The sequence below is a fragment of the Elgaria multicarinata genome, chromosome 11 (assembly GCF_023053635.1).
Source record: "Elgaria multicarinata webbii isolate HBS135686 ecotype San Diego chromosome 11, rElgMul1.1.pri, whole genome shotgun sequence".
NCBI lineage: Eukaryota > Metazoa > Chordata > Lepidosauria > Squamata > Anguidae > Elgaria > Elgaria multicarinata.
Window position 1 is genome coordinate 17,153,977 of NC_086181.1, and position 16,038 is coordinate 17,170,014.

At 49.6% G+C, this 16,038-nt stretch overlaps 1 protein-coding gene across 3 annotated transcripts in view; it reads left to right on the forward strand.

Moving 5' to 3' along the window:
* CPT1C (carnitine palmitoyltransferase 1C) overlaps positions 1 to 16,038 on the forward strand; it is a 55,431-nt gene that overhangs the window by 27,074 nt on the left and 12,319 nt on the right. For 2 of the 3 annotated variants that reach the window (XM_063137331.1, XM_063137332.1), the window contains 8 exons: positions 908 to 1,079; positions 3,620 to 3,721; positions 5,289 to 5,426; positions 5,521 to 5,598; positions 5,697 to 5,804; positions 8,693 to 8,780; positions 13,826 to 14,021; positions 15,451 to 15,639. In XM_063137331.1, coding sequence (XP_062993401.1) covers positions 908 to 1,079; positions 3,620 to 3,721; positions 5,289 to 5,426; positions 5,521 to 5,598; positions 5,697 to 5,804; positions 8,693 to 8,780; positions 13,826 to 14,021; positions 15,451 to 15,639 — 1,071 coding nt within the window. Of the gene's footprint in view, positions 1 to 907; positions 1,080 to 3,619; positions 3,722 to 5,288; positions 5,427 to 5,520; positions 5,599 to 5,696; positions 5,805 to 8,692; positions 8,781 to 9,468; positions 9,554 to 13,825; positions 14,022 to 15,450; positions 15,640 to 16,038 lie in introns of all 3 variants that reach the window. The other variant, XM_063137333.1, reaches the window with a different exon arrangement.

Here is a 16,038-nt window from a genome sequence, read left to right on the forward strand (position 1 = left end):
CATGATGCTGCTGCATAGGAGTGCGCCCTTAATTTTCATGAGTTTAGACATCAGAGGGAACTGGAGTTTGTTTAAAAGCTGAAGGCGGTGCTTCCAATCGCTTGCATCTATTTTGTGAAAGAGGAGGAGACAGGAGGGGTGAGCGTGTGAGCTCTTGCTGCAGCTCATTTACGTAGTGGGAAATCTTGGTTTTCCAATATACCTCTGATGTTCTTTGGATAAGCTTACTTCTAAACCACACCTAAGCATCCTTTGGAAATTTGTCCATCCTAAGCTCAAAAGGAGCAGAACATTTTCTTAATTTTGGAAGTTATCCTCCGATCAGGGTTTTAATTAGTTAATCTGAACGATTAAGCTATTAAAGGTTGCAGCCCTGAGGTTGGTTCCAGGGTCTGCCTTCCGTGAGAAGAAGGGACTTATATCAAAGAAGGGATCTTAGATATTCTACAAGATGTAGTGATGGCCACCAATTTGGATGTCTTTAAAAGGGGTTAGACAAATTAATGCTGGGCAAGGCTATGAATATTACTAGTCTTGATGGCTATATGCTACCTCCAGCATCCGAGGCAGTAAGCCTACATGCATCAGTTATTGGGGAGCATGACTGGGAGGGTGCTATTGCACTAACTACTGTGCTGGACTGAATGGATGGACCTTCGGTCTGATCCAGCATGGCTCTTCTTATGTTCTTTGGTTTAAAACAGCAAATCAGGGGAGGTGGGTTTGTGTGTTAATCCTTACAGTTCTTTAATGTGTGTGATAGTCTAGAGAAGTGGGGCCAGAAGGTAGAATGGAGTTTTCTTCTCTAATAAGATGGCTTCTTTTCATTTAAGGGGCGTGTTTGTGTGTGTGTGTGTGTGTTCCCTGCTCACTCCCTCTTTCTCCCCATCTCCCATTTTGTCCCCAGTAAGTACCTCTCAGACCAGGGACTGAGTTTCCTCAGCGCCATGGCCTTTTCCACAGGGCTGTGGCTGGCCCTCATTATGACCATGCGCAGCATTCTCAAGATGCTGCTGTGCTACCATGGCTGGATGTACGAAGAGCATGGCAAGATGTCCAACACCACCAAGGTCTGGCTGGTATGTGTTGCAGGACACGCACGCTACTGGAAAGAAGGACCATGTGGTGGGGTGGAACTGGCTGGTGGCAGCTGGGGCTAAGATGGCCTGGGTTGCTCCACTAGGAATCCAGTGGAGCTGAAGCAGGTTCATGCCTTAGGGCAGGGGGCAGACAACTTGGGGCCCTCCAAATGTTTTGGCCAACAACTCCCATCAGCACTTGCCAGCAGAGCCAATGGTGAGGAGTGAATCGGGTTGTAGGCCGAAACATCTGGAAGACCACACGTAGTCCATCCCCACTATAGGGGATGCCATGTGGGTTGGAACATAGCTACAAAGGGGTTGCATCTGTGAGCTATGCTTGGGTGTCTCATTGGGTAATCTGGAATATGCCAGATCCGTCTTCCCCCACATGGTGCCCCCAGATGCTTGGGACTTCAACTCCCATCAGCCCCAGCCAGCATGGCCAATGGTCAGGAGTGATAGGCCAAAACATCTGGAAGGTACCAGGGGCAGGAAGGATTGTGAAACATGGCATGAGGTTTATGTGGCGGCTTATTTATGTATGTATGTATGTATGATTGCATTTAAATCCTGCCTTTTTTCCTCCAAGGAACCCAAAGCAGCTTATAATTTGGGACAGCTGGTATCAGATGTTTGTGTTAGCGGGGCTGGGAAATATTGCTGTTGAACAAGGGTGGCAGAAAAGCTGCATGGTAGTTAGATGGTGAAAAGTGATGTAAGGCAGTCCCCAACCTTCGAGATGTGTTGGACTACAGGGATGATGGAAGTTGTAGTCCCAGGCAACTGGAAGCTGATGGAACGGAAGGAGCGTGGGTTGGAACTCAGTACAGTACTGATGCATATCACAAAGGAGTCGCAAAAGGTCGCTCTGTAATTCCCGCAAGGGCAGACATAGGGAGGGGCCTGTAGAGCAGGCTGCAGGGAAGCCTGATGTGTGTGCTAAGGAGCCAAGCCCCAGCAAGGTCCGACTGGGCTATGGAAAAGCCACCTGTGGAAACTGCGCCACCACCACCTCACACACAAGGCTTTGGCGCGCACACCTCCCTCAGGCCAAGCACCACCACCTAAATACCAGAGGAAGGGGTAAAAAGAAAAATATAACCTTTCCCTTTTAGCAGAGGGAAAAGGTAAGGAGTTTTGGGAAAAGGCTTTTCTGTGAATATAGCAGGCTGGAGGTTTAATGTAATATGCTTCTTTATGAACCAATAGAGCAGGAGACACAGCCAAACTGACACGTGGTTTTATGGTAGCAAAATAAAGAAAATGTTTATTGTTGTTTACAGTTCTTAGTTCCTTCGAATTATATTCCAATCCCGCCTATTCTTAATAATAGTGGTAGTAACCAATCTAATAATAACGATCCTTAGTCCCTATGATCTTATTTTCACTCACTCCTCACACCTGACAAGAAATCGCTCAGCTAAACACATCTATCCTCCAAACCCAATCACCAGCCAAACCCCTCAAACCACTCAGCTCCCCCACATATATACTCCTCCCCACTTTCCACTGCATCACCAGCCACACCCACGCAGACCAACATTCCCCACTCTCTAGACATACTCACCAGATATACCTAAGGGAATAGAAATGTGGGTAACGCCACAGAAACAAATAGAACAAAATCATAGGGGTCTAGTTCTCACATGACACTAGGGTGACCCTATGAAAAGGAGGACAGGGCTCCTGTATCTTTAACAGTTGCGTTGAAAAGGGAATTTCAGCAGGTGTCATTTGTATATATGGAGAACCTGGTGAAATTCCCTCTTCATCACAACAGTTGAAGCCGCAGGTGCCCTGCCCTCTTTTAAATCTGGTCACTCTAGTATAGCTCCTGCACTTTAACTTGTGATGAAGAGGAAATTTCACCAGGTTCTCCAAATGACACCTGCTGAAATTCTCTTTTCTATGCAACTGTTAAAGATACAGGAGCCCTGTCCTCCTTTTCATATGGTCACCCTACATCACACACACACACACACACACACACAGAGTGCCAAGTTAGAACCTTCCCCCAACATCTGCTGTATATGGAGAGGTTCCTTGCTTGCTTGCTTTGTATGTGAGCCAAGAGTAAAAGCAGGGGGAGAAAAGCATCCATTGAAGTGAAAAGAAGGGAGAAACGGATTCTCAGGATGCTGAACTTCTTCGGGGGGGGGGGGCAAAATGTCTTTCTCAGTCGCTATTAACCATCAGAGAAAGACATTTTGTTGATAAGGAGATCTTCGCAGACATCTTCCTACAACCCCCTGAAAAAGGCCTTGAAAAGGTAACAGGCCGAAACGCGTCGGGCTTTACAATCGACAATAAAAAGTTCCGCATCCTGAGAATTCGTTTCTTCCCTTCTTTTCATTTGTATGTGAGGCCCCACAATCCAGATTTGCCACTTGAGTGCAAACTAGGCCACAGGGGTTGTGGGGGAAGAGCTGACTGTAAAGCGAAGGGTGGCAATGGAGTGAGGAGGAAGGAACACTGTTCTGTGTTGATTCCTGCCTACATTGTGTCTCCCACGCACGCACACGCACACCCCATCACAGGCTCTGGTGAAAATCTTTGCTGGGCGGACTCCGATGCTGTACAGCTACCAGGCGTCGCTGCCTCGCTTGCCTGTTCCAGCCATCAAGGATACTATGCAGAGGGTGAGTATCCCTGGCAGAAACCAGATCAGGACCTACTGGCATATCTTTATGTCAGCCTTCCTCAACCTGGGGCGCTCCAGATGTGTTGGACTACAACTCCCAGAATGCCCCAGCCAGCTCTGCTGGCTGGGGCATTCTGGGAGGTGCAGTCCAACACATCTGGAGCGCCCCAGGTTGAGGAAGGCTGCTTTATGTGATCTCCCGTCTTTCAGCAAGGGTTCCTGACTCGCTGTTGTTGTAACAATAGCAACAGCTAAAACGCTTTCTCCCAACCTCAAATTAGGTTGCGGAAAAAGGACGTGGGGGGAAGTGGTGGGGGACCACGCGTGGGCATGGGAGCTCAGTTCTGGTACCAGTGGCCAATTCCTGGGCTGAGCATATGTTCAGAGGTACCCTGTTCTTTTATTCTTAGAGTATGTCCAGACACCTGAGCCACTAGTTTGTACCCAGTTTCAGTTGCTGGATCTCGGGGTTGTAGTAAAAAGGAAAAAAAGTAGATCTCACAGGCCTGAGGTTTGCCCACCTCTGCTCCAAGTGGCCATCAGAGGGCTGATTCACAGATTTTTGTTTTTTAAAAAAGGCAGCGAGGCAGGGAATATAGCACTGCTTTTCTTGGACTGTACTGAAGGTGGAGTTCTGCTTCTTTGAAAACTTTGCTACGTAAACAAACAAACCTGAGCGAAGGAAGATAGATGCTTTTGAACTGTGGTGTTGGAGGAAAATTCAGAGAGTGCCTTGGACTGCAAGAAGATCAAACCAGTCCATACTCTAGGAAATAAAGCCAGACTGCTCACTTGAGGGAATGGTATTAAAGGCAAAACTGAAGTACTTTGGCCACATAATGAGAAGACAGGATCCCCTGGAGAAGAGGCTGATGCTAGGGAAAGTGGAAGGCAAAAGGAAGAGGGGCCGACCAAGGGCAAGATGGAGGGATGATATTCTGGAGGTGACAGACTTCACCTTGGGGGAGCTAGGGGTGGCGACGGCCGACAGAAAGCTCTGGCGTGGGCTGTTCCATGAAGTCACGAAGAGTTGGAAACGACTGAACGAATAAACAACAACAAATGTAGAGAATTAGCATGCCATGAAGGAGGCTCAGTTAAAACTCTGCCCCTGCCCTGTCGTTTTCCAAATGTCGAGAGTTTTTGGCACCAGCGAGGGAGTCCCCCACTGCCAGTAGATTCCAGCTTCACAGCAGAGATTTTGCTCAGAACCACACCAGGGGAGGAAGGGGTTAAGTCCACCCCTCCACGTCTGCTGTGATGCTGGTAATTATCAGCATCCCCCCCTTGTGATGCTACTTACTTTTTTTAAAAAAATCACAATGCCCACACACCTTGTTTGCAAGCAAAATTGCTGCTTTTTTCCTTTTCCTTTTGCTACCGTTATGACAGCAAATTCAATAGCAGTTTCAGTGGCGGGGGTCGTCCCTGGTGCGTACTGGTAGGAATATATGGTTTTTGTTCCATCTGTGTTTACTGGCTTGTCAGACTTCTTTATATATGTTGTCTACTCGTTGACAGAATTGGATTTTTATAACCAGGATTTCATCCTCTCTCCTCACTAGTATCTGGAGTCCGTACGACCGCTGATGGCAGACAACGAGTTCCAGCGGATGGCGGGTCTCGCCCGTGACTTTGAACAGACCCTCGGGCCGCGCCTGCAGTGGTACCTCAAGCTTAAGTCTTGGTGGGCATCCAACTATGTGAGTGAGCTCTTGGGGGACCTGCGGTGTTGGATGCGAAGGGTGTGTATTTTCTCTTTTTAATTGTCCTTTTCCAACCCCACCCCTTGCCCAGGTGAGCGACTGGTGGGAAGAGTATGTGTATCTCCGTGGACGGGGACCCCTGATAGTAAATAGCAATTATTATGTCATGGTAAGTTTCCAAAACTTGAGAAGAGATATTTTTGTACTGGGTGAGGGGGGAACTCATCTGACCCACTCACCCCATGTTCCCCCTTTCTGTGCACTTAGGATTTCCTATATGTAACTCCTACCCCGATCCAAGCTGCTCGTGCTGGGAATCTTGTCTATGCTATGCTGATGTACCGACGCAAACTCATCCGGGAGGAGATCAAACCGGTGAGTCAGTTTAAAATCCATGGAGAGACACAGCCGCTGTGCAGTGAAAGCTCCCTCTTCCTGAATGGGGAGGCAGGGCTCAGAGTGAGAAGAAGGTGGGATTGCTAGCAACTAGATCAGCCTTCCTCAACCTGGGGCGCTCCAGATGTGTTGGACTACAACTTCCAGAATGCCCCAGCCAGCTGGCTGGGGCATTCTGGGAGATGCAGTCCAACACATCTGGAGCGCCCCAGGTTGAGGAAGGCTGAACTAGATAAAGGGGTTGAAATACAGAAGCACAGCAGGCACCTAGGACTTTTATAAAACCGGTTCATGCTTGCCCATTTCACTGTCTAAACCAGCTGTCCTCAAGCTGGTGCCTCCAGGGGTATTGGACTACAGCTCCTATCATCCCCAACCACGGCTGAAGGCTATGGGAGTTGTAGTTCAACACATCTGGAGGATGCTAGTTTGGAGGACATTGTGTTAAACTGTCGCCCATACTTTTTCACAGCTACATCTTTAAACCCTTTAAATATTATATATAGATATATACTGCAACTTTCTGGTTCCTTTTAATGATTATGTTCTTCCTCTGGCCCCCAGTCCTGTGAGCTGCTGTGCTGGCATAAAGCAAGCAAGGTCCAAGGTCCAAAAATGTGTGCACTAGCAGAACATCGTCCTTTGTAGTGTTGCATGTTGTTTTAGAATCTTGTGCTGACATGTGAATTTCATGGCTGAATTTGGTCTCCCCAGGGTAAGAGTCGAAATGGACGTGATCTGGGGGAGACCCATAGGTTTATTCTTTTTAAGGCAGGGGTGTGAAACCTCATCCAGTCCGAGGGCTACGTTCAGGTTCAGGGACTCTCGGTGTGTGTGTGGGGACATTCCAGTGATGGGGGGGGGGGCCAAAGGGGAACAGCCAAAGGCCAAAAATACCTGTGTATGTTTGCTTTAAGCTCTGCCTTAGGAGAGGCATTTCAACCTTTTAGAATGGGAGGAAACAGCTCAAAAACTGAAAAACTACCCAAGGAGTGCTGATTGAAGGAAAGGGCGTGGCTGTTGGGAGCTCAGGTGGGCCAAATTTGGCCCACAAGCCAAACACTCCTATTTTAAGGTTCAACACTCCTATTTTAAGGTTCAACACTCCTATTTTAAGGTTAAAGCAGCTGCAGGCAGCTCTGGTTTTGATTGGAGGAGCTGTGCTAGAGGAGGGCTTTTCTCCCCCCGTTTTTTTAACCCTTTCCCTCTGACAGTTTTCTTAAGCTAAATGTTCTCATCCCTGCCCCACTGAGCAAACAATACAAGCACAATCTAGGAATATATACTCCTCCTACCACCACCACCCGCCATCCCCATAGCAGCTTTTGAAGGGCCAGTTTTGATTGGTAAAACATGCTTCTCTCCCAAAGCCAGCCTGCTGCTCCTCTGATCAAAACTGGAGCTTTTGCAGTTAGTTGAATGTAAGGGGAGAGAAAGAGAGAGAAAAGGGTCAGGAGGTCCAGTCATGGATCCTCTCGTCACATCTGTCCACTACAGTCCATCGGTTCTTGGTGAGCATGCAGCAGGTAAACCGCCAGAGTAGAGATGTAACATTTCTGGATATTTTGAAGCCATGGGGGGAAAAACGTGGGTTTTTTCCCAGAAAAAACCCGGAAATTTTCGGTAAAATTGAAAAAAATGTAATATTAACACTTTATACAGATCCAAAATCACTTTGTTACTTTAGGAACATAAAATGCAATTATATACAAGTTGGTTTGGCATAAAATCATCACATTTGGTATATTACAAGTACAGTGTATTCAAGCAATTATTACAATTTAAATTTACTTTTTTTGTAACAAATGGAGCTACAAGCTCCTGAACTGTAAGGAACCTCTTTGGTTTTTCCAGTTTATGAGGAGCAGGCAAAAAACGATTTTAAAAATAAACAGAAGAAACCACCAACATTAATAACAAAGAAAATTATTTATGTCTCCACTAGTTCTCCACAGAGAACTAACAGACATAAAGCACCCAATCCCATAAAAAGAACTGAGAAAAAGGGGGAGGATCAAGATTTAATGAATATGCCTGAAATTTAGTCAGACTCGTTTTCTGAGCTATCGCTATCAGTTTCAGTCTCTGCTTCGGTGGCAGTGCTGCCCTCTAGAGGCAGAAATGCATCTTGCTCTTGCATTTGAGAGTTGTAGTCTCAGTTTGCAACCTAGGACTTGCTTGTCTTCGGTGCACAGAAATCATAATAATCTGATACTGTACATAGTTTTTAGAAAGTATTTGGAGAAGTAAATACATGAACACTTTGTCTTAACATTTTATTCATCATGCTAAAATAAAACATTCCATAATCCTGTTTTTGCATCATTTCTTTCAATTTTTTCAATTTTTCTGGGAAAAAACAAACAAAAAAAGGCTTTGGAAAAAATTGGGGGGGGGACCGTCCCCCCCCCCAAATTCCCCCCTCCAGGCCTTGACATCTCTAGGCCAAAGTGGGGAAGCGTGGGGAGGCCAGGTAACTTTGCCACATATGTGAACTCGAAATGCCATCACAATAGAAGGCTGAAAAGCATCAGAGAGCTTTGCCCCGCTTGCTGAGTGTAAGACGCGATTGCCAATCCTTCTCTGTGGGCCGTTAAAGCCCCCCACACTTATGGGTGCCTTGTTCGTTTCTTCAGTGATCTCTCTTTAGGCCACATGCTGCATTTCCTCCAGGGTCCTGGGCCTAGAATTGCCATGGGTTTGACTATCATGACGCTTATTTAGGAAACGTATTTATGTCTGGGGTTTTTAAAGTTCCTGAACGGTGCTAGGTTCACTGAGTGTATTAACCACAAATCTCTTCCCTTTTTGGCTCCCTCCCACCCCCACCCCCTCTAATCCTGGGGTTCCCTCCTATCTGAGAGCAGAGCATGGTCCCCAATTCCATCATCCCCTTATGTACGGCCCAGTGGCAACGTCTCTTCAATACCACCCGGTTGCCAGGGGTGGGTCTGGGTAAGTCAATTGGAGGGCACTGGGAAACAACCCTCCCCGCCCTCCCGCAATCTACTCCTAGCTTGGGAGCCTTTTGCAGGGTGAGTCTGCTTTATGGTGTCTCTCGAAGAGCTTTCTGACTCTGTCCGTATCATCGTAACATACAAGTTTTTAAAGAAAGGGTTTTATGCTCTGGGATTTCTGGACTTACCCTTGTTGAATTCTGCAAATCCTCCCGTCGAGATCAGGAGTGGCCAAACTTGTGGCCCTCCAGGGGTGTGTGACCTTCAACTCCCATCAAGCTTCCCCACTGGATATGCTGGCCAGGCTTGATGGGAGTTGTGGGCCAACCTGTCTAAAGGGGCACAAGTCACCCATTCCTGGTCTAGATCCCGGCAGCCTTTCTGAATCTCTTGCCACCTTTTCCTGCTCTTGCCTACATGGGTGACTGGTGCATACGCAGGAAGTCAGGACAGGCCCCTGAACTTCGTGCTCTCAGCTTTTCCTTCCCCTTTTGGGCTGACCCTTAACCATGCCCGTTTGGGGGAGAAGTTACCTGGGCATTTTGTTGGGAGGGCTTTTGATGTTGCTAGCGGCTGAGGTGTTCCCCCTTCCTCTTTTTTCCTTTCTCCCCACAGCAGCTTTGACTTCTCTCTTTCTCTCTCTCTCTCTTTTTCTTGCTTTCTCTCCTCACTTTCCCCTCTCCTAGATGATGATCCAAGGTTGCCTGCCCATGTGCTCGGCTCAGTACGAACGCATGTTTAATACAACCCGAGTCCCAGGCATGGAGGGAGGTAGGATGCTCTTGCACACCTTGCTCCCCTTCCCTGACATCAGCATCCCCCAAAGTACCTGCGTATCGTCATCACCTGCGGTGCCGGGGGAAACTCACCCTACTTCCGTGCCCCTCTCCTATGAGCTTTACTGAACCTGCAGCCCTCCAGCTGTTTGGGCTTATTGCTCCCGGCATTCCTGACTATTGGCTATGCTGGCTAGGGCTCATGGGAGTTGTAAGCCAGAACATCTGGAGGGCCACAACTTGCCCACCCACGCTTTTCAAGCTGGGGTGGGGAACTTGTGGCCCTCCAGCTGTTGAGCAATAGCTCGCATCATTCATGTCCATTGGCCACGTGGCTGGGGCTGATGGGAGTTACAGGCCAGCACATCTGGAAGGCCTCAGCTTCCCCACTCCTATGTTAAAGGAAAGAGAAAGGAACTTAAGTGAGGAATTGCAGGGGCATCGTGGGGATGGGGAAACAGGAAGAGGAGCAGGGCATTTTCTTGCATTGTTTCCCCTGCCTATTTCTCGTAATCAAGGAGATTTCAGCAGGCCTTAGAAAGCAGCCCTCTCTCTCTCTTAAATTCCTTTCCTGAAAGGTAAACTCTCCCAGAACTTTGGATGGAGTTGGCGTAGTGGGCAGAGGCAGGGTGAAAGTTGTGGAGAGAAGGTGGGTAGAGGGGCAATTCAGTTGTGAAGGGAAGGTGGGTAGAGGGGCAATTCAGTTGTGGAGGGAAGGTGGGTAGAGGGGCAATTCAGTTGTGGAGGGAAGGTGGGTAGAGGGGCAATTCAGTTGTGGAGGGAAGGTGGGTAGAGGGGCAATTTAGTTGTGGAGGGAAGGTGGGTAGAGGGGCAATTCAGTTGTGGAGAGAAGGTGGGTAAAGGGGCAATTCAGTTGTGGAGAGAAGGTGGGTAAAGGGGCAATTCAGTTGTGGAGAGAAGGTGGGTAAAGGGGCAATTCAGTTGTGGAGAGGAGGTGGGCAGAGGAGCAATTCAGTTGTGGAGAGAAGGTGGGCAGAGGAGCAATTCAGTTGTGGAGAGGAGGTGGGCAGAGGAGCAATTCAGTTGTGGAGAGAAGGTGGGTAGAGGGGCAATTCAGTTGTGGAGAGGAGGTGGGCAGAGGAGCAATTCAGTTGTGGAGAGAAGGTGGGTAGAGGGGCAATTCAGTTGTGGAGAGGAGGTGGGCAGAGGAGCAATTCAGTTGTGGAGAGAAGGTGGGCAGAGGAGCAATTCAGTTGTGGAGAGAAGGTGGGTAGAGAGATAATTCAGCTGTGGAGAGGAGGTGGGCAGAGGAGCAATTCAGTTGTGGAGACAAGGTGGGTAGAGAGATAATTCAGCTGTGGAGACAAGGTGGGCAGAGAGATAATTCAGCTGTGGAGAGAAGGTGGGCAGAGGGGCAATTCAGTTGTGGAGAGAAGGTGGGTAAAGGGGCAATTCAGTTGTGGAGAGAAGGTGGGTAAAGGGGCAATTCAGTTGTGGAGAGAAGGTGGGTAAAGGGGCAATTCAGTTGTGGAGAGAAGGTGGGTAGAGGGGCAATTCAGTTGTGGAGAGAAGGTGGGTAGAGGGGCAATTCAGTTGTGGAGAGAAGGTGGGCAGAGGGGCAATTCAGTTGTGGAGAGAAGGTGGGTAAAGGGGCAATTCAGTTGTGGAGAGAAGGTGGGTAAAGGGGCAATTCAGTTGTGGAGAGAAGGTGGGTAGAGGGGCAATTCAGTTGTGGAGAGGAGGTGGGCAGAGGGGCAATTCAGTTGTGGAGAGAAGGTGGGTAGAGGGGCAAGTCAGTTGTGGAGAGGAGGTGGGCAGAGGGGCAATTCAGTTGTGGAGAGAAGGTGAGTAAAGGGGCAATTCAGTTGTGAAGGGAAGGTGGGTAGAGGGGCAATTCAGTTGTGGAGGGAAGGTGGGTAGAGGGGCAATTCAGTTGTGGAGGGAAGGTGGGTAGAGGGGCAATTCAGTTGTGGAGAGGAGGTGGGCAGAGGGGCAATTCAGTTGTGGAGAGAAGGTGGGTAGAGGGGCAAGTCAGTTGTGGAGAGGAGGTGGGCAGAGGGGCAATTCAGTTGTGGAGAGGAGGTGGGCAGAGGGGCAATTCAGTTGTGGAGAGGAGGTGGGTAGAGGGGCAATTCAGTTGTGGAGAGGAGGTGGGTAGAGGGGCAATTCAGTTGTGGAGAGGAGGTGGGTAGAGGGGCAATTCAGTTGTGGAGAGGAGGTGGGTAGAGGGGCAATTCAGTTGTGGAGAGGAGGTGGGTAGAGGGGCAATTCAGTTGTGGAGAGAAGGTGGGTAGAGGGGCAATTCAGTTGTGGAGAGGAGGTGGGTAGAGGGGCAATTCAGTTGTGGAGAGGAGGTGGGCAGAGGGGCAATTCAGTTGTGGAGAGAAGGTGGGTAGAGGGGCAATTCAGTTGTGGAGAGGAGGTGGGTAGAGGGGCAATTCAGTTGTGGAGAGGAGGTGGGTAGAGGGGCAATTCAGTTGTGGAGAGAAGGTGAGTAAAGGGGCAATTCAGTTGTGGAGAGGAGGTGGGCAGAGGGGCAATTCAGTTGTGGAGAGAAGGTGAGTAAAGGGGCAATTCAGTTGTGGAGAGGAGGTGGGTAGAGGGGCAATTCAGTTGTGGAGAGGAGGTGGGTAGAGGGGCAATTCAGTTGTGGAGAGGAGGTGGGTAGAGGGGCAATTCAGTTGTGGAGAGGAGGTGGGTAGAGGGGCAATTCAGTTGTGGAGAGGAGGTGGGTAGAGGGGCAATTCAGTTGTGGAGAGGAGGTGGGTAGAGGGGCAATTCAGTTGTGGAGAGGAGGTGGGTAGAGGGGCAATTCAGTTGTGGAGAGGAGGTGGGTAGAGGGGCAATTCAGTTGTGGAGAGAAGGTGGGCAGAGGAGCAATTCAGTTGTGGAGAGAAGGTGGGTAGAGAGATAATTCAGCTGTGGAGAGGAGGTGGGCAGAGGGGTGATTCAGCTGAGGTGAGAAGGTGGGCAAAGGGGCAATTCAGTTGTGGAGAGAAAGTGGGCAGAGGGGCGATTCAGCTTGGGTAGCAGTGGAGGAAAAGCTAGAGCTGATGGACAAATGAAGTTTCGGGTGAGAGTGGGGCTGGGCTGAGAGTAACATGCTGGCTTGGTGGCCAGGGAGGGCTTTTGTATAATGGTGCTGATGCCCAACTCTCTAATGCCCCTCAGCTGCCTCCCCAACTTGGGGCCCTCTGGATGTGTTGAACTGGAACTCCCATCATTCCTAGCCATCAAGGCCAACCATTCCTAGCCAGCATGGCCATGCTGGGGATGATGGGGGTTGCAGTCCTATACATCTGGAGGGCCCCAGGTTGGGGTAAGCTGCCACTTGATGTACAGGGCTGATGTTTCCCCTGCATCCACTGTGAGCCAGCCAGCCTTCCTCAGCCTGGTGCTCCAGATGTTTTGGAGCACAACCCCCATCACCTGCAACCAATAGTCATGCTGGCTAGGGCTGATGGGAGTTATAGTCCAAAACATTTGTCAGGTGTGGGGCGGGAAAGGTGGATTTGCCTGCATGTGCCCCAAATCTCCTCAACCAGCCTTACTTCCCTGAGTGATTCATTCAGCCCCCATACAAACAGGGGTCAGTAGACTTCCGAGGCAATTCTTCAGTTCCGTATTTGTAGTTACAATTTAAATACAAGGGGACAACCCACTTGAGGGTATTTTGCCCACCCAAATGAGTTTGGGGACCAAGACATTGCTTTGCTGTTGCTCCCAATGAGAACAGCCCCTGGTGAAATGGACATAGGTTTTAGGGACTGTCATCCACAGCCTCTTTCGGGGAACTTTGGTTGTTTAGAACCCAGGTTGGTCCTCAGTCAGGCTTTGCCTGTGCTCCTTTAAATACATTTGGCAAATTGCAAAGAGGAAGCTGAGTACCAACATCAGCCTTCTCTTCTTTGTGCGCGACATCCCATTCTTAGACCTTTGCTCATTGGTTTAGAAAGATCCCGCTTTGGTCCCAGGACTGCTTGACGCTGGAGAGGCAATGAGATGGCAGCGTTGCTGTTGATCTTCCCTGGATATAAAGAACCACCTGCTACCCACTGTCCTTCCCCCCCCCCCCCGAAACACTGGGGGCTGAACTTCTGTCCTTATGCAAAGTGGCTGTTCCTCCCCACCATGCTATGACCTATCGCCTCTCCATCCTTCCTTTTCTCCTGCTTGGTCTCTGTGGGAGGAGGCAGGATACTGGCTTAGCTGGACGTTTAGTCTCATTCAGCAGAGCTCTCCTTACGTCCTCACGTTCTTAACTCTCTAGAGCTTTCCTTACGTCTCCATGTCCTTAACTCTCTAGACAGCATCCAGCATCAGCAGGACAGCAAGCACATTGCAGTGTACCATGCCGGCCGCTTATTTCGGGTCTGTGTGTACCACAACGGAAGGCTGCTGGGTCCGCGTGAGCTTCAGGCACAGTTTCAGTCCATCCTAGGGGATCCCACACCCCCTCTGCCGGGGGAGGAGAAATTGCCATCCCTGACTGCGGCTGACAGGTGAGAAACAGCGCCTGCCCTGAGCCAGCCCTTGGGAACCCGAACTGTTAAAGCGGGATGGGGAACCAGCAGCTCGCAGGCCACATGTGGCCCTTGGCCTAGTTTGTTGAAGCTGTCGGGCTTATTTTATGCAACTCATAGATCTGGGGTGTGGCTCAGAGAGAGAGATGGGGTGGCATAGAGAGGGATGGGATAGCACAGAAAGAGGGAGAGAGATGGGGGTGGCACAGAGAGAGCGCACAAGAGAGCTATATAACCCTGCAATATTGCAAACTCTGGGCTCATCTACACCAATCAGGATATTGCACTATGAAAGCAGTATGTAGAAGGCAGGAGCCACACTACTGCTTTATAGCGGCATTGAAGTGCACGGACAACAGTTGGGGCCCATTGACACTTACCATTTACCGCTTTCATACCACTTTCATATTGTTATATCCTGCTTGGTGTAGATGTGTCAATGGGCCCCAACAGTTGTCAGTGCACTTCAGTACCACTATAAAGCAGTACAGTAGATCCTGCAGTGCACTTCAATACCGCCATAAAGCAATAGTGTGGCTCCTGCCTTTTATCTGCTGCTTTCATAGTGGAATATCCTGCTTGGTGTAGATGATCTCTCTGCCCACTTTTCGCTCTGAACCCGCCCACCACCATCATGTGGGCCCCGGCAAATTACTCCTAAGCAAATGCAGCCCTCAACAGAAAAAAGGTTCTCCACACCCATGTTAAAGGTAGGAGTAAAGAACTTGGTTCTCTGAGGCGTTGTGGAACATCTCAGCCGATCAAGTTCCAAACCGAGAGACCGAGTTCAAAAGAATCAAGGGCTCTCGTCTTGAATCCTAGGATAAGAGCCGTTTCTAAAGTGACATATTTCCATGTCTCCATCCTGTAACCCAACTAACGTGAGAAATGCAAGGCTTCCGTGCTCTTCCATGTTCTGTAATCCTGAAGAAGGCAGCAGACTCCCTCGCGCCGGTGGCCTGTCTAGACGGCACAGACAGGAGAAGCATTCAAAACAGGCTTATTCTTGCCACACCTTCCCACTGAAGAACAGGACTTGCTGTTCCCACCCCACATTGCACTGCTGCACTAAAATAAAAATAAAAAACACGCTGCTGCTGAGGATGGTTGGGATGGGGTGGCTGCAGTCCTGTTACTCAATGGATAGCTGGCCCTGCACTCCTCTCCTCCTGTCTCCCTTCTATCATTGCTCTTGCCCCTGCATCTTTTCCTCTCGCTTGTCAGGAATCCCCACGAGCTATAAATGCACAGGGTGATTCCAAAGATTGGCTCCTCCTTAAACTTGAGAAAAGCTGGAGTTGGGTAGTTTTCCATCCACTGACCCCAAGCCAGTCAGTCACCTGCCCAGAGTGATGCTCCTCTAACAGCCAGGCCTCCCTAACCCGTGGCTATCTGACTGTCTTTGCAGAGATCCCTGGGCCCGGGCCCGCCAGACCTACTTCGGGTCGGGGAAGAATGAGCAGTCGCTGAGTATAGTCGAGAAAGCGGTCTTCTTTGTCACCCTGGACACCAGTGAGCAGGGGCTGCAAGGACCCAATCCAGGCCATGCGCTGGACGCCTATGCAAAGTCCCTCTTGCATGGGCGCTGCTGTGACAGGTGGGTGTTTCTCGGGCTGCCTTGAGACCCCACTCACTGTACCCCAAAAGACACACATGCCCCTGGGAAATCCAAGCCTTCATATTCCTCTCTCACACACGTCATGGCAGGGAACGTCACTTCCTCCACGAAGCCGCCACCTGTTCATCTTCCCCAGATAATTTCCTCATGGTGTGGTGACCCCTGCTCAGGAGGGTCCATCTTCCTTGTTTGTCGGAGAGATGACTGAGATCGATGCTGCCGTGGAAAATTTTGAAGCTCAGGAGCTCAACAGCAGCTCTTTCCCCCTGAGCTCGTGAGGATCGACCGAGGCCTTAAGTCTGGCCATGTTGGCTCCTGAGTTGCTCTTGGTTTCCTTTCCCCCAGAAGGTGTTTGGGGGTCGGTTTGGCAATGAAATC